This window comes from Phodopus roborovskii, unplaced genomic scaffold (assembly GCF_943737965.1).
Source record: "Phodopus roborovskii unplaced genomic scaffold, PHOROB, whole genome shotgun sequence".
Lineage (NCBI taxonomy): Eukaryota > Metazoa > Chordata > Mammalia > Rodentia > Cricetidae > Phodopus > Phodopus roborovskii.
Window position 1 is genome coordinate 3,632,113 of NW_026126563.1, and position 24,730 is coordinate 3,656,842.

At 41.5% G+C, this 24,730-nt stretch overlaps 1 protein-coding gene across 1 annotated transcript in view; it reads left to right on the forward strand.

Moving 5' to 3' along the window:
* The first annotated feature begins 8,254 nt into the window (after positions 1-8,254).
* CUNH18orf63 (chromosome unknown C18orf63 homolog) overlaps positions 8,255-24,730 on the forward strand; it is a 43,129-nt gene continuing 26,653 nt past the window's right edge. Inside the window, exons 1-7 of the mRNA XM_051202042.1 lie at positions 8,255-8,388; positions 9,860-9,938; positions 11,244-11,300; positions 13,847-13,958; positions 14,524-14,565; positions 15,873-15,949; positions 23,041-23,150. Coding sequence (XP_051057999.1) covers positions 8,255-8,388; positions 9,860-9,938; positions 11,244-11,300; positions 13,847-13,958; positions 14,524-14,565; positions 15,873-15,949; positions 23,041-23,150 — 611 coding nt within the window. The remainder of the gene's footprint in view (positions 8,389-9,859; positions 9,939-11,243; positions 11,301-13,846; positions 13,959-14,523; positions 14,566-15,872; positions 15,950-23,040; positions 23,151-24,730) is intronic.

Genomic DNA, 24,730 nt, shown 5'->3' on the forward strand with positions numbered 1-24,730 from the left:
CACCCCAGCCTGGCACTCCCCTGCCCTTTTGACAGGGAGTATTAACAGATAGGCTCTCCGCATCTCTCACCCATTTCCGCCAGTGGCTACATATTAATGTAACTATACAACACCGAAACAAGGCAGCACATGCTAGAACCAGCCCCAGAAAAGTGAAAACAGGAGGATGAAGAGTTTGGAGCCAGATTGGGCTACATTAGCCACATAACAAGGCCTTGTTATAAAAGAAGGAGCAAAAGAAATCCACATCAATACACTGCATTTCCCTCTACTTTTAGGATTGGTGTATGTGCATGTGACCGCCAAACATAAGGTCCCTGTCACAAACTCTAGCTGCTGCTGTGTTCTGGAATTACACTCGAATGCTTACCGTGTCTAACTCCTGGTAATGGGGAATCTGCCTCATTCCTGAATTATTTTGACTTGACAAGTTGCTATATGAATGGAATGATATAACACATTTGAGATTGGCTTTTTCGCTTGTTTTCTTGCCCCTGAACTGTATCGATTCATTTTGCTGTCCTTAAGAAAAGGCTTAAGCGTCTGGGAGAGGCTCTTTTATCCCTTCCCCTTAGCTATCAGATTGCTGAGACACCGCCCCTCAAAACTGGCTTTTCCATAGGAATCCCACAAGGAGAGAAGGAAAACACTCAACTCCCGTGTCACCCAGGAAAGGACCTTGTCTCCCTCCTGGGAAGGAGATTCCTCACACTTCTAACAAGTTGTCAAAACCAGAAGAGACTAGAGCGGAGACAAAGACAGGTCATCGCTGAGGCTTAGCTAAAACTGCTTATTTATGCGTAACTCTGGCCTGCTACTTAAACCTAAACTCCATGTGAGACAAAGATGAGCTGCTGCTGCAGGGTGAAGGGGGCCATGGCATCTCTTTATTTGTCTCTTTCAAGATGTGACCGCCCTGAATAAACCCACTTCCTCTCTGTTCACTATTATTCCTTTAGTTGTCCTGCTGGGGATTGGTGGCTGAGCCTGGCTTGTGTGGGCTGCCAGGCGCCAGGCTCTGACCCTAATAGCTCCAGTAGGTACATCATGGTATGGGTGTTATAACAAAGCACGCAAGGGACCCTGGCGGACTCCACAGCAGGGGAGGCAGAAGGACAAACATGTCAGGCAGACAGAGCTTAAGTGAGAAGTCTTATTAGAAAGGGGAGAGGGGGGGAAGGAAAGAGAACAGAGGTAAAGAAACAGAAACAGAGGGAGGATCGAAGAGAAGAGGTAGCAGGACTAGTCCTGTCTGCCACCGTGGAACAGCGGGAAAGAGAAGCTTAAAGTGATCAGAAGTCTTTCTTTTAAAGGGGTCCTTTGCACCTGGGCTGACCAGGGCACTGCCTGAGTGTATTCTGCCAGGTGACAGGGGCAGGCCAGCACAATGCCTGAGTCCTTACAGTGGACCTATTCTGTTACAACACCTTGTTTAGAAATTCGCTGCTTAAACATATCCCCCATGGAGGGATAACTGCCTTATTCTAGAGATAGGAGAGAAGCCCTAGTCCCTACTCCACAGGACCTGTCAGATCTACATGACCCCAACTGGATGGCATTCCCCTACATATGGTATTGTGGTGGGGGGTTGGGAGGGGAGGGTGTTTAGAGTGCATGGGAGAGGGTAGAGAGGGCAAAAGGGAGGGAAGGAGGGAGGGAGGGCTGGGGGGAGGGAGGGAGGGAGAGGGAACTGGGATCGACATGTAAAATAATAAATTAAATTAAAAAAAAATGCTTTGACTCCAAAATTAAGTTGAAGAACAAGTTACTGGGGAAAAGGATTTCTATTTTTGTTTCCACAGAAAATGAAAAGATGTGGATTCCTTGCAGACTAATGTGGTTTGATCACGCCAGACCGCCTGAAACAGAGTACAAGCTGATCCTACATTCCAAACAGCTGGACAAAACAGCCCTACAGACTACAGCTAGGATATCTGAATCTTCTTCGAATCCCCCAAGACAGCGCCCCTTACCAGCAGGAAGTAGTTTGGAAAGAACGACGCCCAAATTCCTAAATATTGTGTATAAATGTTTGTTTTCATTTAATTGGACTTTGTTATATAAAATTAAATAAAAAAAAAGAAATTCGCTGCTTAGGGGACATTTTGGTGATTTTCAGCTTTTGGTTAACTACGGAAAAGTTGCTATGAGCAATCATACACACGTTTTGTGTGAATACAACTTTTTATTTTTTTTTTTTTAGTATAAATGCCAAGGAGTGTGGCTGCTGAGAAATACAAGCAACTGTATTGTCAGTTTGTCAGAAACTACTAAGTCACTGTCCACCTCACATTCCCACAGCAATCCCGAGGGACCCAGCTTCAATGTCCTCACCAGTTTTCACTGTGTTGTTCTTTATTGTGCTGACTTTAATAGCAATCTTTCTGTGAACTTATTAGCCATCTTTCCATGCACTTATTTACCATTTGGACTCCATCTTTCTTTGCTTTTGTAATATTGTGTTTTGAGAGCATTTTGTTTTATAAAAAAAGAATTTTATGGGAGTATGTTAATCTCATCGATGGAGAATAAGATCATTACCATAGTTTAAAGCCAAATTTGAAGCAAGCTTTAATTAAATACTGGCCAGGTGGATGGGCTCTGGCCAGGCCCATTCCAGGTTCCTTGGAAATGGGCAAGAATCACAGTTTGTATCAGCTTAAAAAGGAAAACCCATATTTCATTGTCTTCTCAATGAGGGGCAAACATACATCCTCACATATTTCCTGCCCATGAACCTCCTGACCACATCCAGTGCAGCTGAATCAAACAAACTTGTTTAGGGGAGTTAAAAACATATGGCTTGTTATCTTCCATAAATAATAGCCTCCAGCATTTCAGGAACGATCTGTCCTTGGGCATTTTTGTTTCGTGGATCCATTAGGCATAGTGATTAAACTTAAAATGTAACTCTGGCTCTCACATGTATGAGACGAGTCCGGTCAGAAGTATGATTTGTTTAACCGTTTTACCCATTTGTAGCTTTTCCTCTGGCCATATTTGTCTTTTTCAAAACCAAGTGTTTTTATTTTGAAAACTTCCCACTTATATTTGGTTCTTTGTGTTTGTCTTCGGTGTTTTCTAATGCTGTGCCTTATTGTGTGGTCCAGTGTGGCTGGGAACTAACCCTGCAGCCTATGCTGGCCTCAAATTCCTCTCTCAAGAAGTCTTCCCGTCTCTGAGTCTTGAGTAGCTTGGACTACAGGACACCCCACTACGTCCCAGGCACAATACATTCCAAGCTCCCTATTCTTCGTGTGAAGTAAAGGAGACACTGGAGTTCCTTTTTCTTGTACCAAACTGCTCGAGCATTATTTGCTGAGCAGACTGGAAAGGACAGGAGTAAGAAATCCCCTGCACACACCCTGCAGGAATCCCTGGATGGGTTGTTTAGCTGTACCTAGCAATCAAACAAACACGGGGAGCTGATTGGCCAGAGAAGGCGTGGTTATTGCTAATTTTATGTGCACATGGAGCCCTGCACGAGGTACCAAAGTGAAAAATACAAGCAAAGCGTGGCATTTTTATGTGTTTTAGAAAAAAGAACAACAAGCTCATGAAGAAATGGCAGAGCAAATGGACCTCTGAACTTGGTGGTAAAACCAAGGGAAGCAATTAGGAGACAGTTGGGACAGTAAACACTAGTGACGACAAGGGTCTGGTAAAGAACTTATCTGTGTAGGGTTATGGCTGCCCTCATCAGTCTTTGGTGATAAGGGTTATTTTTACTGTGGGGTCAGAAAGAAAAGGTTTCAGCTTGAAGTAACCACTATACCAGGACCACATAGCTGGGGACAAGTCCCTAAGTTCTCCAATAGCCTGTCTCTACTAAATTCTTTTGGTTTATTTATCAAACATTGGTTGTATTCTGAATTTTATGTTCTGTTCCATTGATCCATAAGTCTATGCTTCCTCATCCAATACCATTCGGCCTTGACAAAGGAACTGTGGAATAATTCCTGAAATGAGTCCTCCTGCTTTTTTTTTTTTATTTTCTCTAAAGCTGTTTCAGATCATCTCATTCCTTTGCCTTGCTTTTACACATTACAGTGATGCCTATGTATGCATTAGTTACTTTTCTGTTGCTGTGATAAAATGCCATGGACCAAAGAAACAAGAAAGAAGGAGTTGATTCGGGCTTAGGGTTCCAGAGGGTGAGTCTGCTCTGTCACCAGACTCTCTCAAGAAGCTGAGAGCAGACCTCTTGAACCAAAAGCACTGTGTGGGTTAAATAAGAAAGGACGCACATATGGGGATGCTTAGCCGTCAGGGAGCAGCAACCCCTGAGAAGGATCAGGAAGTGTAGCCTTGTTGAAGGTAGGCCTTCAGGTGTCAAAACCCTGAGCCAGGCCCAGGGGCTCTCTCTTCCTGCTGCCTGCAGACCCAGATGTAGAGCTCTCAGCTAGGTCTAGAGCACCACGGTATCTGCCGGTACGTTGCCATGCTCTCTGTCATGCTGGTTATGGACTAAATCTCTGAAAGGGTAAGCAAGCCCCAGTAAAAAGATTTCCTTTATAAGATTTACAGTATTCATGGTGTCTCTTCGCAGCAACGGACAGTGACTAAGACCAGCAAGCATAAAGCTGGGAAAGAACTGAAGATGCCATCTGGAAGATGCCTCCAGTGACATGCTTCCTCCAACAAGACCACGCCCCAAGACCACGCCCCCACAAGCTTCTTGCACAAATACCACCAGGGGAGGCCAAGTGTCCGAATGCCCGAGACTACGGGCACCATTTCTCTTTCAGACCACCACAGTGCCTACACATGTACTGCTGAGATTTTAGTAGGAATTTCCTTAAGAGATGGGAGAGACAGCCGAGAGCAAGGGCCGCTCTTGCAGAGGACCTGGGGATTGGTTCATAACTGCCTATAACTCCAGTCCCAGTGGCCTCAGAGCTTTCATGCATGTGGCACACATCCACCCAAACAGGTGCACACATATACACATCAATACACACGTTTTTTCATTAACACTGTATGTTAGGAAAAAATTGCTTACTGTTGCCCCTTCTAATATATGAATACAGAGACTTTTTCTTAGATATTTTACATCAGGAAATTTAACTTCAGCATACAAGTCCTATATGCTTGATTGGTTAGACATCTAACTATTGCTTTTGCATACGTTTTAAGTAGTCCTTATTATTAGTGTGTGTGGTGTGTTGAGAGGTGCACATGCCAATGACATGTGTGTGAAGGTCAGAGGACAATTTTGCTTCCCGCTTTCCACCTTTAAGTGGGTTCTAAGCATTGAGCTCATGTCAGTGGCCTCGCTGGACAAGCGCATTTGCCGCCATGTCATCTTGCCAGTCTTAAATGTTCATTTTTTAGTAATTATAAACGGTATTGAATTTTCTTGTATGTACCCCACATTTGTTGTAATATATAATTTTTATACTTTTCTTGAATCTGTACTTTGAAGAACTCAGCTTCTTTTCATATGTGTTGAGATTTTCTTGTAGGCCATTATATCATCTGACAACGACCTATGCCTTTCTTTTCTTTTCTTTTCTTTTCTTTTTTTATTAATCCCGTATCACATTGCCTAGCACCATGTTTAAGAAGGGCAGGGTTTTCTGACTCACAGTTGAGGGTATAGTCCAACCTAGTGAGGCCACACAGTTGGCTGAGGGAGTGGAAGGTCGGCTGCTGGGTTACAGGAGACTTTCTCCCAGAAGACGCCTTTGTGGTGATGACGCCTACCGGGAGCACCAGCCCTGACCCCGGAGCACCAGCCCTGACTGACCCTGGAGCACCAGCCCTGACCCGGGAGCACCAGCCCTGACCGGGAGCACCAGCCCTGACCCGGGAGCACCAGCCCTGACCCGGGAGCACCAGCCCTGACCCGGAGCACCAGCCCTGACCCCGGAGCACCAGCCCTGACTGACCCCAGAGCACCAGCCCTGACCCCGGAGCACCAGCCCTGACCGGGAGCACCAGCCCTGACTGACCCGGGAGCACCAGCCCTGACCGGGAGCACCAGCCCTGACTGACCCGGGAGCATCAGCCCTGATCCTGGAGCACCAGCCCTGACCCGGGAGCACCAGCCCTGACCGGGAGCACCAGCCCTGACCCGGACCAGCCCGCCGGGGGGGGCCGCCCGGGAGCACCAGCCCTGACCGGGAGCACCAGCCCTGACTGACCTGGGAGCACCAGCTCTGACCCGGGAGCACCAGCCCTGACTGACCCCGGAGCACCAGCCCTGACCGGGAGCACCAGCCCTGACTGACCTGGGAGCACCAGCCCTGACCCGGAGCACCAGCCCTGACCCCAGAGCACCAGCCCTGACCGGGAGCACCAGCCCTGACCGGGAGCACCAGCCCTGACCCGGGAGCACCAGCCCTGACCCGGGAGCACCAGCCCTGACTGACCTGGGAGCACCAGCCCTGACCCCGGAGCACCAGCCCTGACTGACCTGGGAGCACCAGCCCTGACCCCGGAGCACCAGCCCTGACTGACCTGGGAGCACCAGCCCTGACCCGGAGCACCAGCCCTGACCGGGAGCACCAGCCCTGACCCCGGAGCACCAGCCCTGACTGACCTGGGAGCACCAGCCCTGACTGACCTGGGAGCAGAGCGCAAGGGACCATGGGACTCCCCTGGAGCAGAGCGCGCGGGGCCTGCTGGGAGAGAGGACGCCCGGAGCGTGTGCGCGCAAGGCCTGCTGGGCGTTGGAGCGCGTGGTGCGAGCGGACGCGCGCGCCGGGAACCGGAGAGCTCGAGGCCGGAGGAGCGCGGAGCATCCTGGGGCTGCGAGGACCGCGCCGCCGTGGGGAGCACGGGGCCGGCAGCCTGCGGTGAGGGGGAGCACGGGGAGGAGGCATCAGACGAGGGCGGGGGCGGAACCGTCCCTGCGTCCTTAGAGCCAGGCCTGGTGTCCGCCCCCCCCCAGGGACCCCGCGGGGGTGACAGACAGCGCGCTCTGGCTTTGGGGTGGCTTCAGGGCCAGGGAAAGGTTATGATTCCCTTACAAATAAATAAATAACGAGAATGGAATCCACGCCATCTCGGTGTTGAAGCTCTAGAAGCTTCTGGGATGACCTTGTAACATTTGCTTGGAAAGACTTGGGGGATGTCACTGAGGAGGAGGACGTGGAGCCTGCAGACGGAAGGGGCCATGTTATTGCAAGCTCGTGTGGGTGAATGCAGCTCAGAGACGTTCCAGAAGAAAGTTTCAAACGCGGTCGTTCAAGGGAAGCTAGCTCTGTTCAAGCCAAAGGCCGTGCACGGCCAGCACTCCTCAAACCACAGCCAGACACATGCTACTGTGACCAGACTGAAGTCTGCCCGCGCCAGATTCCCGGCCTGGTGGTTTCTGTCCAACCAGAGAAGATAGGTGTGTGTTAAAGTTAACGGTCCCCTCCCGCTGGCGCGTTTGTGCACCTTAGAGTACTTGACCTTGCCTAGCCTGCTCTGCATTTAATTCCAGCTTTTCTGTAATACTCGATATGCACTTCGAACGCTGCCTGTGAATTAGCAATTTTAAAATGTGCCCCCAAGTAGAAGTTTTAAAGCCAAATAATTTATTGAAAATGAAATCTACTTAACAGTTATAACAGTTACAGATTTTCTTTCATGTAAGATAAATAATAATAATAATAAAATAATGTATCTTTAACCCTGAAGTGGCGTATAGAGAGAATATGAAACAGCAAAGGTCTTGGCTACACGGTTTTTATTTTTAAATTATGTGAGAGGAAAGATTTCGTTTTTCTGAAAACAAACATTTAAGGATAGCCAGGATCTGTAGAATGAAATTGCTAAACACAATATGGCAGCTGTGTAGCAAGTACCTAGAACAGATTTTGGCATTTAATAAATTAGGCTTACTATTATTATTATTATCATTATTATTATTATTATTATTATTATTATTATTTGTACTTAAGTTAGCCATTCAATTTGTGTTGTAAAACTGAAGATTTGAATGTTGGGAGAGGTGACGAGAGTGATCTAATTTATTCTATTAAAAGGTGAATAACTATGAATATAAGTTTAAAAAGCACTGAACTAAATTCTAACTGGATAGTCGTAGAACAGTCCCTTCATAAAACTTGTCTAGATACAAGTGAGTTAGAAACCGTGGAGCTGAAATGGTTTTTGTGGCTAAAGTTCGCTTATTCTAACATGACATTGAATAGAATCTGCTGAGCTGGCCTTGAAACCTCATGGCTAAAACTATGTTACATGCTTTTTACAGCTGCTTCTTCTTGAAGGTCTGATTGCGGAAACACATAGCCAACAGGAAAACATGAATGATTCCAGGCAGCCATCCCTGTTCTTTATCATTCTTCCAGATAAACACAGACTCTGTGCCGCCCGGATCATACTGAGCAGCAAGGTGGCAGAAACAGAGATTAGGAGCACGCAGATAAAGATGTGCAGGTGAAAACATGTGTCTTCTAACTAAGCTTTTAAACTTTAAAGAAACCATCACAGCTATTGTAGAAGGATTTTCCTTAGGACGTTTACTAAATCTGTATGTGTGTTGTGAAAGCAAACAACCCGCGTATGCTAGATTACATTTAAAAGGGGGCCTGAAATACTTGAGGTAAATATTTCACTATCCAGCTTTTGTATTTGTGACCTCTTGTGTGCTTTAAGAGTTTTGACTTTTCAGGGCTGGAGAGACAGCTCAGTGGTTGAAAGCACTGGATGCTCTTCCAGAGGACCAGGGTTCAATTCCCAGTACTCACACGAAGCTCACAACTGTCTGTAACTCCAGGTCCAGGAACTGATACCATCACACAGATATACTTGCAGGCAAAACACCAGTGCACATAAAATAAAAATAAGTTTTAATCCTCTATAAGACTTAATTCATGAAATAAATCAAGCTCTCCAAAAATGCATTTTACTATATACTATTGACAAGGCACTTAAAGATACCAAAAGATTAATGTAATTTCTAAACTTTCGCATCAAAACACAACAATGGAGAATGTTTCTCTAAGAATTTATCTTGCAATTCCTGATCCAAGATGATCTTTAAGGAAAAGAGTAACCGAAGCCTGATTATTAAGGAATCATGTTACGAGCAGCTTTCCTGCCAGCCTGGTCCCAGAGCTGTGTCAGCCCCAGATAATACACAGAGATGCTGTATTTGATATAAAGCTGTTGGCTTGTTACTAGTGTTTCTTATTGGCTAGCTCTGTCTTAAATATTAACCCACGTGATCTTGGCTTACCAGAGAGGAGAGAGGGTCTGGACTGCTGCTCTCTCAAGTCTCTACATCTAGAATCTCTTCCCACCTCTCCCTGAATCCTCCTTGTTTCATTCCTGCCACCTATCTTGTTCTCCTATTGGCCAACAAGGCTTTATTCATTAACCAATAAGAGAAACATATTTACAGAATGACACCTCCCATCAAAATCACTTGACTTAGTCCCTTTAATTGTTTAAGGTACCCATAGAAGGACAAAATTATACATTTAAATAACTACTTGGAGAAGAATAAAACCTGCAAGATTTCTAGGAGTAAGCTGGATGTAACAGCAAATACCTGTGATGCCAGCAGTCTGGAGGCTGAGGAACAAGGACCTCAAATTAGAGGCTTCCTGAACTACATAGCAAGATGGTTGCAAAACAACCAAATGCTAAAGGCAGGAATGAGGAGAACAGCCTGGGAGTGTACCCCATCTTAAATCCCCAAGTGCATCAGGAAATGTGCACCCTTGCTGATTGGGTGTAATTTAGTTATGCGTATTACAAATTACCTCTGACCCCTTTGAAAAATAACTAAATAAATAGGCAGAAAAGTGAGACGTTATGCTACACTTCTAAGTTTTTCAGTTACATACAAATATGGATGTAGACAAGTTCAGCTTGAAAATGATGTATTTCTTCTTCTCCACAGGCAGTTGCTGCTTGTGCATGAAGATATTCTTACAGCGCCTGTGCCTGGAATATTAAACCAAATTTGGGTAGTGATGTCGGTTGGTATTATGATTATTGGGAGCAATATTGATAAACAATAATGCAAGGATGGTAGCAGAAATTAAAGATGGTTTATGAGGACTAACGACCCCATACTTCAGTTTGAGTGAATGCCCCATTAACTTTGATATGCCTGGCGTTTAAACCTACCTTGTGATTCTAAATTAATATTTAGCTTTATCTGATGTAAATGCTGGAATAATGTTATGGTATAGTGTATAAGATAGCATGGGGCTTCAATGCCTTTTTTCAATATTTTGAGTATACTTAAGTTTCTCATCTCAGTGAGTCAACATTTTTATTCTTTGAGAATTTCATAAATGCGTACAATTTATTTGAATCTCATTCTCTAGTTTCCCCCTCCAAATCCTTCCATATACACCCCCTTCCTTCTCCCAACTTCATATCCTCTTTCTTAAAAAATAATCCACTGGCTCTCGTTACAGCATGGTAGTAGGGCCATCTCTCCTACAGTGGTCATCCTAACAGGGACCATGCCCCTGAAGAAGAAAACCTGTCACCACCACCCCCATCCCCCCACCACCCCACCTCCAGCACCATCAACCCTCAATAGTGTTTTGGCTAAGTGTGGGGTGCTGAATGTCCCTCCCTCATCCATGCCTGAATGTTGGTTGTCTTGGTTTGTGCGGGCCACCAGCACTGTGGTGAATGGCCCTGTTATATCCAGAAGAAACTATTACACAGCAGTCCTCCCTGACCTTTGACTCTTACAGTCTTTCTGTCTGTCCCTTCCTCCATGATGTCCCATGAGCCTGGGAGGTAGGGAGTATGATAATGGTTTTCCATTTATGGCTAAGCAGCTCATAGCCATTCATTCTCCACACACAGACTAGCTGCGAGTCTCTGTGCTAATGGCCATCTACTGCATAAGAAGCTTCTCTGCTGCATAATCTATTGGCATAGATATATAATTTTTATGTTTATTTGATACCATGCCCGTTTAGCAAAATAATACCTACTAGTCTGCTAATACTTACATTTCTTTCATTAGTAGGTTGAAGCCTTTTGAATTTAAACTTCTATTTAGGTCCATTTTCCATATTCATGTCTAAGTATGTCTTATACATTTAAAAGATGTCAAGTTCTTATATGCAATTTATTTGCCTCTGCTTTTATATGGCTTGGAGGTCGTGTCAATATCAGGCAACTTCACCTTGACAATATAGAATGATAGCCAAAACCTGTGCCCTCTGTTGTATGTTGCTTAAAATGTTAATATATAACAATGTGTTGTTATGTACCTATGTTAAGTCCTTTTTACAAATGTGGACTTTCTGTTACAGATACCATTTTTTCAATCTGGGAGACTTAATGCCTATATTGAGAAATATGGAGCTAAGGTATGTGCTTAAAATAATAATACAGATGTTCCATTGGTTGTAGATTCTACTTATTTTACCAGGGTCCTACTATTCTTTCTGCTGCTGTGATAAAACACCATCACAAAAAAGCATCTCGGGAGAGAAAAGTGTTTATGTGGTTTATACTTCCATATCACAGTGCATCACCACAGGAAGCCAGGGTAGGCATTTGAGGCAGGAACTGAAGCACAGACCAGGACCATGGAGGAGTTCTGCATACAGGCCTGCAACAGGGCTCATTCAGCTTGCATTTTTACATAACAGAGGACTGCCTGCCCAGTGGTGGCAGCACCCATACTCTGCTGGGCCCTCCCACATCAATCACTAATTTTTAAAAACTTACAGACTAGCCTAGAGGACAGTCTGATGGAGGCATTTTCTCAGTTGAGGTTGCCTCTTTCCTAATGATCCTAGTTTGTGTAGAGTTGCCTAAAATAAATAAATAACAAAAACCTAACAAACAAAATTTGGAGTATCTTTCTCACAAGTTTTTGTTTTACATGGGGAAAAGACCTCAAGATATTTCCAAACAATTATTTAAGGACACACAGAAAAAGAGGTCTTACCCCTTAATCTGGAAATCCCCAGACACCCCCAGAAGTGTTTTACTCATCCTTTTGGCACTCCAAGTCAATCAGTTTGACAATTAAGATCAACCATCATAACTATGGACCAGTGAAGATCCCTGCCATCAGAAGCCAGGTGGTGGTGGCCCACACCTTTAATCCCAGCAGAGAATAATATCCCCTCCCTAAAAAACAAGCAAACAAAAAACAAGCAAACAAAAAAGTGCTGCCTCCCAAGCTAGGATCAAAGGCAGATCTACAACTGTAGTCGACAAGATCCAGGACAGACTCCAAAGCTACTCTGGGAAACCCTGTCTCAAAAAAACAAAAACAAAAACAAAAAAAAAAAAAAAAAAAGTTTTTGGAAGAAGTCGTGTCTGATTTTGTTATTTCTTCCCTAAAAGATTTACAAAACTCACCCGTAGGGCTATCTGAAACTTAGATTTTGAAAATGGGTAGCTATAGTTTTACTTTAACAGGCAGTGAAGCTGTAACTTCAAGGATTTTGGCCTTTGCATTTAAACGCTCACATTTGTTTTGATGAAGTTGCTTTGGTGCTCTCTTATTCCCTTTGTAGTAAATCTGAGGCAGTGCCTCCTTTCTGGTTTCTGTGGTCTTTTGATTTTCTTGTCTCCTGGATAGAGAGTTGACAATCAGTGGTAGGGTTAAGAGGAGGGATTTGGTTTCATTGATTTTTCTCTATTGTTTTACCACTTTTTATTTTATTGATTTCCCCCACCATCTTGGCCCATAGCATTCTCCTCTACCTGATTTGGTTTTGTTTTATCCTCCTTCTTCTAGTTTCTTAAAATGATGACTGGTTGAGAATGCCATTCCTTTTTAGTACAGGTATATTCCGTGTTATACATGTTCTTTAAGCAGTTGTCTCTAACTTTCTAGTTACAAATGCTTCCTAACATCTGCTACAAATAGGCTGTGTGGTTTCCAAGCGAGGGATCCCAGGAATCTATCTGCTACTACTTCCCCATTCAATTATTATTTAGAAAGATGTTCTAAACCTCTAATTTAAAAATAATTATTGGGGTGTTTTTAGGGTTCAGAGTATAAAATACTATAGATGTAGTCAATGTTCCTTCATTTGCCTGTGCAAGTTATTAGATCAGGATATCAATATCTCTGCCTGTAATTGTGGAAATCCCAGCAATTAGTTCTGTTGGTCTTTCTTACAGACTTTTCTGGATTGTATTGGACGCTTCTGTAGCACACAAACATTCTGACCCTCACCAGTTTCCTCACGTGTGTGTGCCTTCTCTAGATTGCATTACCACAGCCTGGAACCCTCTATACAACAAACGGGGAACTTATCCTCCATAAAGGAAAAGCCAACAGGATGGGCTCTGTGATTTCCCGGGGTTCATCTTGTTGGCCTTTGCTCTATAAAGATTAACTCTTCCTCATTCCATAGTGTCCATCATTTCATGAACCGTTGTTTCAAGTAATTTGCCCAGTTTTTTAAGCAATTTCAAGTGGGAGAAATAAATCCAATTCCAACTACTTTGGAGTCAGCAGTGAAAACCTTAATATTAAAGACTAACTCTGTATACTTAGATATGTATTTGGTTGCATGTGTGATTTTTGTACTTAGCCATCTCTAACATTAAACTACAGGGAACAAATGAACAAACCATAATATCGTTCTTTGCTGTGTTCCTGTGTGTGGAGCAGGGTACGTGGGTACGGACGAAGTACAGTCTAGGCATAAGCGTAAGCAGGAAATGTTGGCACTCAGCACTGCCGCAGTGGTGGCTTCAGATGAGCATCTCTTTCAGTTCTTTGGCCTTATAACTAAGTTATAAGTACTAGTTACAAGAACAACAGCAATTTTTATCTAGAATTGTGTAGTTTGTTGGATGTTGATCTGAGACTATAGATAGTATCCGAGTTTCTCGATACGTAGCAATTTCTCTTAATTTGCCCATCTTTTCTCTAATGTTTTAGATGGAGGCTCCACAAAGAGTAATTCCTGTCATTCTTCAAAACTGCCTTTCATATTCACTCACTGCTCGACTTGCTCCAGCCTGGAATAGAACAGGTCATCTCTTGGTACAAGGTGACTTCGTTTGCCAGTCATTGGGACTGTCTGAACTAGATTGCTGCTAGGTGTACATCTGTGTTTGATTCCTTACCTTTAGAGAAGAGTTTTTAGCTCCAATTCTAAACATCCTCAGACAAGCCCACAATAACACCACAATAACACCACTCCTCACATTGGGATAATATACGGAGACCTGTTGATGCTGCTTTAAGATGTTCTTATTACTATAATAACTTGAGGACTTAAGAATAAATATGTTATGAAGGATCTGATAAAATAAACACAGATTGTCAGTATTGTTGGGCCCAAGGGGCCTCTTGAGTTATTGCTAAAGTCTGATGGTTTTCTAAGTATTTTATAGCAAGAGATACATTTTTTGAAGGAAGAATTGTATATTTTGGTCCTTTCCAGGGAACAGATACCTTTTGAGAGATTATATTTTTCTAAGAGATTTTATTTTTCTAAGAGCTGTCATTAGATATTTGTTTTATAGTTTTCATAGCACTTCAAATGGTTATATTTGTCAGTATGATTATTTCTGAATTATAATAATATGGTATGTTCTGTGAATTTTTTTAAGGAAAAGATTTTCTTTCTCATATGGGAAAGCAAAGTGCCGTTGGTAAGTAAAATACATAAAACAATAGACAAAGCATTAATATTACTAACAGTTGTTTAAAAACCAATGTCGAATTGTTATAATCTTGATGATTACCACAAGGTATAATTACAATCAGAATTCACCTAGGAAGTTACTTCTCATTAAAAAGATATATTTACCTACTTGAGAAAAAGGTCCATTTAATTGGGAGTAAAGGTGTACTTTAATATTCTTTATGTAAGAAAATGATTAGGAAAATATTTAATTCTGCAAGTATTTTAATATATTTTCCATAATCGTATTATCAAAAATTGTATTACTTATGTCAGAGCTTATTTTTATTAGAATATTATTTTTCTCCTGAAAGTATTATCTAAATGAACATGAATAATCTCAAAGATAGACTTTATTATACAGCCAATCTAATTGATTGCTCTGCATATTGCGTTGAAGGTAGGTAGGTTCCTAAATAGTAGTGCTGAGGTAGTAAATAGATGGGGATCATAACCCCCCATTAGGTGTTAATAATGGGACATGGCAGGTTCCCCCATCATTTGAACATAGTTTTCAAATCCTCATCTATAACCCATAAATACTGAGGCTCAGTAGACTGTCCTTTTGAACCGTGTTTCCTGCCTCCCACTAGTTATGTGTTTCAGTTAGACAGTGGCTGTGGATGAACAGGTTTATTATCCAAATTTAGCTTTACTACACTAGCATGAGACCTTGGCTAGAGAGTCAACTTGGAAGAGCAAATTTCTTAGAAGATTGTTTTTACTTTTGTTTAAATGTAATGTACTTAGGTAAAACTCAAGACATTTTAACTGTATACTCACTAAAGTTTACACAGTCTTGTAACTGGTCCTCTGCTCAAGAAATAGTTTTGTCAGCATCTCTGAAGCTTCCAAAGCTTCTTCAGATACTATCTTCTTCTAAGGTCCCCATGACTCTGCCATGTCAGCATAGCTTTATATATAAGAGAGTAAGGAAGGCCTCTAGGAGGAGGCCCAGAGACCTCACTGGAATTTAGTAATAGACGTCAGATTTGCAGAACGTGTTATTGAGTGTAGTGTAAGTGTATATCTTTCTTATTGTCATCTTGTTGTAGGATCTACCTCCCATACATAACCTATTGTTTCATATCTTGTCTTAGAAGTGTAATTTGTAGACAACAAAACCTACTGGTTCAGTATTTGAACTTTATTATATGTGTAAAAAAAACCTGTTCTTTATGTATAAATTGGATAATGTAATATGTGTTACTAAAATGCTTCATTTGATATGATAGCATACCAATTCTATAAAGTTCATGATTAATTCTTTTTCAGTATTAGACATCAATGTAACAGAAACACAAGTCTGTCTAAGTATAGAAGTCTATACTATCAGATTGCCACCACCTGAGGTACAAAATATTTTATTTCTATAAGCTCCTATATTTACTATATACTTAATATATGCATGCTATTATTAGTAACATGCTCTTTGATTTTAATTTTTAACATGGAAACTGATAGGAGGGGTTTTGTTACCAAAATACTTGCAGTGTTTTCTCTCAAATGTAGAATATACACACACATACATGAATATCTGAAAACAGAAGGGGGCTGTTTGGGAGGAAAGGGAGAGAGGAGGAACTTAGCAGGGGCACAGGGTGGACAAGAGAAACCAGTGGAGTGACTGTGAACAGACACTCAGATGTCTTAATAAAGCCCACTATTTTGTGCTAACATTTAAAAGGGCTTAGTGGTTGGTTGTTGTTATGATTTGTTTAGTTTTTGTGTTTTGAAACAGAGTTGTATTTTATAGATCAGGGTGGCTAGCAGTTGGTATCTGCCAGGCTGGCCTTGAACTTGTAGCTACCCTCCTACCTCAGCCTCCTGCGTACTAGGATTGTAGGCATAGACACCATGCCCAGCTTTAAACAAAACAAAACAAATAAAATGCATGCTGCTAAATGCTTGACGTGTCTATGTTCTCTAAATTCCCCCAATATCATTCTCACTTAACACCAGTTTTTATCATATTATTCCTGTCAAAAATATCATTAGACACATCCAAAATGTCACTACCTTACCTCGCCTTAGCACCAATTTCTTCAGCTTTTCCACCTCCACATATTAAAAATACAGTCTCATCTCATGGTACATATGCTCGTCTTGTGTCCTTGACATCCTAGTAGCATTTTTGCGTCTTTTTTTTTTTTTCATACCACATGCTTTCCATCTTTGTCTTCTATTTTGCTAATCCCCATAGTACTGGCATAGAGCTTTACACGTTTGTAGTCACTCAGTACATGTTGTTTCCTTTATTGGGTGCCACTGGCCCCTCAGTAACAGAGAAGGATGAAGGAGAAAATGAATGTTTTTGCTTTCTACGAAGCATTGAGCAATGGCTAGAGGCTGGTTTTAGTTTCTAGAGTGCAAGGAATTCTTTTGCTACTAGCATCTAGCAGGCAGAAGCAAGGAATGCTCTGACCCCCATAGAACAAAACCCACCACTGCACCAGGAGAGTATTATCTGACCCCAAGTGTCCATAGTACTGAAGTTAAGTACTCATACCCTTGGCTGAAGAAAGGTTCTCCCCTACCAGTAAAGACTGTTCTTCTCGACCTAGCAGGAAGCTTTAGGAGGGAAGAAGGGGACACCCAACCAGCCTGGTGATTAGTGGAGTGACAGATACTGCTGCTCCGGCACATACCTTTATGCTCTTGTTAGGAATTTGCTATGCTCTCCACTGACTATATAATGAGACCCTCGCTGCTTCTTATGATGGATGAGGTTCTCAGCAAATTGATTCAAACGTTCCCTTATGTGTAGTTTCATCTACCATCACTCCACTTCCCAATAGCCGAAGTTAATGGTTTCTCCAAGGCAGGGTATTGGCGCAAACTGTCTTCTAAACTCACAATGCTTGTTCTCTGACTCATAACTCATCTTTACCACCTTGGGACTTCACAACTCCCAAGGCCCACCTCTCTTTGTTCATACTGTGGTTCATACAAGGGTATCATCATACTAAGACGGTTTAAAGGAAAGGCTCTGTGTCTTTCTAACTTTTCTTTCACAGAGTTACATGACATCTGTCATTCACTACAGTATGATTTTTAGTAATTAAAGCTTGAGTGGCATGAACGACTAGCTTCTCATTTGAATTAGATAACTTTAGTATCTATAAAGTCCATTTTTCTACAGTAGAAATTCCAGTAGTTTTCCTGAACTTTCAACTTTGATCTGATCTAGATAACTTTTGAAGATAGCTTATCATTATTATAAGAAATGGTATTTCAGCCCTTATTTTCATATTTAAAAAAATTCATGTATTCTCAATAATAATAATGTCTCCTATTGCAGACTGTGTTAAACTATACTATTTTCCTAAAACTTGTCTTGGGATTTTCTGTGAAAACACACCATGACTATGGCAACTCTTATAAGGAGAACATTTAATTGAGGTGTCTCTCTTACAGTTTCAGAAGTTTAGTACATTATCATCATGACAGGGAGCATGAGGTCATGCAGGTAAATGTGGTGCTGGAGAAGCAGCTGAGAGTCCTGTATCTTTCAGGAAACAGGAAATGGACTAGGACATTGGGCTGTGTCCTGAGCATAGGAAACTTCAAAACCCACCTCCACAGTGACACACTTCCTTCGACAAGGCCACACCTACTCCAACAAAGCCACACCCCCTAATAGTACTACTTCCTATGAGATTATGGGGGCCAATTATATGCAAACTACAACACTCATGTAAGTTTCTCAATAGAAACTTATGTGTATAAACTGCCACCAGTTGATACATTCAGATTTTAATTTAATCCATAACTACCTGAGGGATATGTTCCAGAAAAGTACTATGGGATACTAAACTGTTGCTCTGAAGTTTTAATTATAAGGAAAATAAGCAACTGGAAACATATTTGTATTTTACAGACAGCTATTTATTGGGTATCATTATGCACATGTGCAAAGTGTTTCCTCCCGAAGATTTTATCGATGCCAGAAGAAAAGTCAGCATAATGATGAGAGCATGTACAAAATATTCATTAATATGTACACACCTAAAACATTCAGAGATGGCTTAGGATCACACACAGTTCTCAAATCTTCATTTATTAATAGTGCCACTTTGAACTTTCTACTTAATTCACTTTAATCCCAGATTGTTATGTAAAACGGAGCGAATGATAACTAGCCATAGAGATTTGATGCAGTTAATGGGATAAAGTACATCAGATGCTTCATATGGCATATGATATACATAATGGAAGTTCAGAGTGATAGTTTTTGTTATAACTAGGTGAGTTGAGACAGTGTAAGTAACTGTCATGGATCTCAAAGGTAGTCAGAGGTTTTCTTTCAACAGTTTGCCTGACCATTCTTTCTCTACTTAGCCTTAGTTTACTTGGTTACATTTGTGTGCCCTTTGTTAGAATTCGATACTGTCTTAGTCACTGTTCCATTGCTGTGAGGAGACACCATGAAAAGAAGGCATTTACTGGGAGCTTGCTTACAGTTTTAGAGACTTAGTCCATTATCATCTTGGTAGGAAACATGGTAACAGGGAGTATGGCAGTAGGCAGGCTTGGTGCTAGAGAAAGTAGCGTGTATCAGCTACATCCTGAAACACAAGCAGAGACTGGGCCTGACTTGGGCTTTGGAAACCGCAAAGCCCACCCACAGTGACACACCTCCTCTAACAGGGCCACACCTCCTAATCCTTCTAATCCCATTAAAGGGTTCCATTCCCTGGTGACTGAGCATTCAAACAGATGAGCCCTGGCAGCCATTCTTATTCAAACACCACAAATACCTAATGTCTGTGCTGTATACTGAATGAAAACAATGGCTATGTGATAGCGTCTGATAAGAGCTGTATTACTTTAGAATCCAGATGAAAGGGAAAGGAAATTTGTCTTTGATATCATTGAAACATATACACTATTTTGTACCTTTTAGTTCTTAAAGCCTCGTCTCTTTCCTTGCTTTCTCTGAAACTACTTTCTCCAAAGTCCATGTTTTTTGTCTGTTTGTTTGTTTTTATGTCTTGCCACTTGGATACGACTGTTTTCTAGGTTTCAAACATTTTCAGCATACATACTAATTCATACCTTTTACATGTTCTTGTGTAGTTGTGATTGTGTCCTTTAAGACCCTTTCTCACAAATGTACAGATGACACTCTATACCACTTACTTTCCTCCTGCTGTGATACCACACCTTGACCAAGGCATCTTTCAGAAGAGTTTGTTTGGGCTAATGGTTACAGAAGGTTAGAACCCATGATGGCAGAGCAAAGTGCAGCACCGTGCACAGCCTCGAGGATTGACCAGAGGGAAAGAAGAAAGGACAAACACACAGACACATGTACGGAAAAGCTAAGACAGGGTACCAACTGGAACAGGGTCCGGGAAACTCAGAGAACTGATTGTATCCGCCTGGATCAAGGAGACAGACAGTTTATGGTATGCAGCTGAACAAGTTCTCTGAAAGGGAGCAGTTTCAGGCTGCACTCGTCACAGATGAGAAGGTTATAGTTGTTGGTTTCTACCTACTCAGGTCAGTTGTTCATAAACATTTATACTTGGACCAAATGAAAGTTTTATCATGCCTTTGAGCCTCACCCAGCAAAGGTTTGCCACTCCCAGTGCCTGAGGAGCTGGAGTCCTTACCATGACTATGCTCATGTTGACAACACCTATTCCTCAAGAAGTAGCAGATGACAGGCATGACAGCTAGAGCAGAGAGCTTAGAGACACATATTGAACCACAGGCAAAAAGCAAAGAGAGCAATGTGGGACCCTCAAAGGGCCCTCAGTGACATACGCACTGCAGAAAAGCCACGCCCCCGGACACATGCGCTTCTGAAGGACTGTCATTTAAACCACCACACACCCAGGCTTGGTGATATCTAAAAGTGAGCGAGCATCACTCTCCCCAGCCCAAACCTGGGGAGTGACTTCCATAGACTTCCAGTGAGTTACTTCCATAGAGACTCCCTTGGCACTTTGGTATTTTCTGTTTCTCACTTCTAGTTTGTTCCTGCCTTGGTTTCCATGGTGACCTCACCTTCATTTCCTTTGTTCTGATCTAGACCTCTTGCATCAACCTTTTAACAGATCTCCACATAGGCCTTGTTTCCAGTCTTTCCTCTTTTGCTTTGCCTTCTGCTTCTTCACTGCGTCATAGATTTCTATTTCTAAATCAAAGCTACACTACCTACATATCTTTAAGACATATATATATATATACATATATATGTATATATATATATATATATATATATATATATACTAGGTACCTTCTCATCAGCTTGGCTTTAGCTGCATTAGGGATACTTTAAAATATTTCTGAAGTGAATAAATACAGGAGTTAGCAGTCTCTTGAGATCTATGTTAATAGTTGAGTAATTTCTTACTGTTCAGAATAGTCTGCATTGATAAAGACAAGTACTGGTGGTGTACTTCCCTGCAGCAATTTGGTTGGGCCTCTGAATAGTGTTGATATATACTTAGGCTATGTAAGTAGGTATATATGAGAACACACAACACACAAATTCTGAACATTTTACTTTAATGCCTGCCTTTAGGATTCTGTTTTAGAATTTGTTTTCTCTCAAGCCTGATGCCAGTATATGGTAACCTTCATGACTCCCTGCTCTGGCCATCTTTACTCTTTTCTTCCTTCTTCCTAACTTCCTTTTTTTTTCCCATAGCGTAGCTTAGGTAACAGATTTCAGGCACAGTACATCACATCATAATATTTACCTCTTGAGACTAAAGACATGACTCAGAAGCTAAGAGCCTTTACTGCTCTTCCAGAGGACTGAATTTTATTCTCAGAACCCATGTTAGGTGGCTTATAACTACCTATAATTCCAGCTGTAGGGCATCTACACCCTCTTCTGGCTTCCCTGGGCAATCAACTCCCCTACATATAAACACATCAATAAAAATAAAAGTAGCTATATTTTAAAGACAGTTACCTCTTCTTCTGCACAGGATAGTCTATGTCCTTATCAATTCAGAGTGTTGTTGGTTTAACTAATTTTTCATCCTTTTTCTGGTGCAAAGGATAGAACCTGGCATCTTTCGTATGCCACACAGCACTGCAGCACCAATGTATGTCCCTAGCATATTTGATCATCTCTTCCCATATTGACATTGTCCTTATTCCTCTGCTCCCATGTTTCCATTATTCCCTTTCAAAGAGTTAGTTCTTTGAGAGCTTTAAGTCTTGTATAACATGTTTTGATTATACTAAACTCCTTCAAGTCTTCCCAGATCCACCTTCTCTATTCACCCAACTTTCTGTCCTTATTAAAATACCCTTCAAGACCAAGTTATGCTTTCCAGATATTCCTGGATATGTAGTTTTTAGCTGAAATATGGTCAATTTGTAAGGGGCTCCACTCTTAGCAAACACTGACCCTTACTTTCCCAGTAGTTAACAACTACAGGAAAGGGGGAACTTTTATTAATCTTAAGGATTGGTATAGCAATCAGAAAAGTGATGTTAGATTAAATGGGTCTAGACTTAGGTGTAGGTTTTAACTAATAGGGGCCGAAGTATCAAACTATGAGGCATACATATGGATAATATGTATATGGGTAGTATGACTTGTACAGACAATGCAGTGCTGGCCATGTTAGCTCAAAGTTCTTGAAAGAAGTGGGCAGGGAATGAAGTGAGAACCCTGTCCCTCACAATTGTTTTGCTATTTATTTATAAGGGTTTGTGACACAGTCTCTCTAGCCTTAGTGTTCACTTACCCACCAATGTTTCATTTGCACTTGAGGCCTCTCTGTGTCCGTCTGTACAGAAGTTGGAATCCTATCTAAGTAGGATATCTGAGGAATGGAAAGAAAGTGTTCTAGGAAATGGAAAGGGGCTATCAAAGGAGAGCATGACACTAGCTCTGTCACAGAAACTGTTCTTTTACAAGGTTAATATTGGGCATGGAAGACATCCTAACCTGGTAAAGTGTTTGTTCCGCTTGATCCACACTTGATCCAGAGCAGTGAGACCCTGTCTCAAAAAACTAAGGGAATACATTCCCAAGGAATGACTCCCACGGGTTTCCTCTGGGCTCCGCTCACACATGTCCCCATGTCCAAACATGTACACACAGATACACACTCTGCCCACACATATCCCCATGTCCAAACATGTACACACAGATACACACTCCACTCACACATGTCCACATGTCCAAACATGTACACACAGATACACACCTTTAGAAGACACTTGACTTCTCTAAGTTAACATCATAAAACTGATTGAATTAAGCATAAAAAAAAAAAAAAAGAAGTTTGGGCTTGGGAGATAAAAGGGAAAGCATAGCCCATTTGGTGTACTGCCCAGTGCAGAGGCAGGATGTGTTGCAACACTGATTAGGTCTTAAACTACTGCCAGTGTGTATTGTTGTAATGTTTCTTGTTATGTGGCAAATTCCTTGAGGACTTATGCTTTGAAATCTTATTTCAATTAAAAGCTAAAGGAGTTTGATATTTCTCCACGTATTATAGAGGATTTTCATGCCAACCAGAATGCTGTCATCGAGAGGCATTCCATTTTAAGCAACTGGTGCTACATTTTGCCAAGGTAAGATTTTAGGCTGCAATGTAAAGATGGTGTAGTGGCTCTTTTGCATCACTGTGACCACGATATCTGATAGAAACAACTTAAGGGAGGGAGAGTTTTTCTGGACTTCCAGCTTTAGAGGGTTCAAAGCATCGTGTTGCGGAACTCACAGTGGCACAGCAAAGTTCCTGTCATCAAAACTAAGAAGCAGAAAATGGAGAATGCCAGTACTCGACAGGCTTTATCTTTTTGTAATATCTGAGTCCCCTGGCTATGAGAATGTTCCACTCACATGTAGGATAACTCCCCCCCCCCCATCTCCAACTAATCATTTCTACAGTTCTCCTCACAGACACACCTGGAAGTGTTTCTCACCAACCTCCTAGGTAATTCTACATCCAATTGAGTTGATGATAAAGATGAACCATCACACGTGGATTCAGAATATAGTAATGTCTGTAACTTTGCTTCCGTGATATTTTGTGCAAAATCATAAACTGCTTTTGAACTTTAAAAACAGAATTATGACACTATAAAATACTGAGGGAGGGCAGGAGAGGTGGCTTGGTGATAAAGGACACTTGCTGCTCCTGCAGAGGACCTAGTTCAGTTCTCTGTGCTCACATGGCATCTTGTAACTGTAACTACCTTCAGAGGATCTGTCATCTTCTGGCCTCCTCACCAGACACACATGTGGTACACATACATTCATGTAGGCAAATAACTTATATACAGAAAAAACAAAAATGAAAAGTAATAGGATGGTCTTATCATAGTAATAGAAGCTGTAAATTTCCACTTTTGAATCACTAAAATAATTTATTATGCATTTACATTTTTGATGGTTCTGCTTTTAATTAATAGTAAAATTACCAGATTTCTCAATACCACAACAATCCTAATGCCAAAATCTATTATTGTTTACCTAATAATTATTTATTAAAATTTAATGTGAACTGGTTTTGTTATTATCATCAAAAAGTTACTCATTTCTGATTCAAAAATAAAAAGCCCACTGAGAAGAAATTTTAATTTACTCAGGAAAATTAAGAAAGAACTTACAGATGGTAAATATTGAAGGGAAAGGGCATGGTTCGGACTCACTTAGTTCTTACCGAACTTTCCTTGTAGTCTAACAAGCACCAAGCATGCTTGCAGATGGGAACATTTTTACTTCTATTTTGTGTGTATTTGTGATTGTTTCATGCATTGTTTGTAGCAGTTCAGCTCAGTTTTTCCTAATCATTTCAGTTACTAAGATTTAATACAAGTGAAAACAAAACATAATAAGCCCACAGCAAGGTCATTTTTAATGGTGGAAGGTTGAAAGATTTTCATTAAGATAGGAGACAATAATTTCACTTTTACTTCTATTCAATATAATAGTAGCACTAGAGAGAGAAGAAAATGAAAAGCATTGTAATTAGAAAGAAGGTAAACCGTACTGGTACTGTTGACCAACAATTTGATGTTACAAATAGAAAACCTTAAGGATTCCATCAAAACCTAAAATTATGAAGTGAATTCAAAAAGTTACATGCTTCAGAACCAACTTATAAAATTCATAGTATCTGGTGTGTGCCTGTAATTCCAGAATGTAG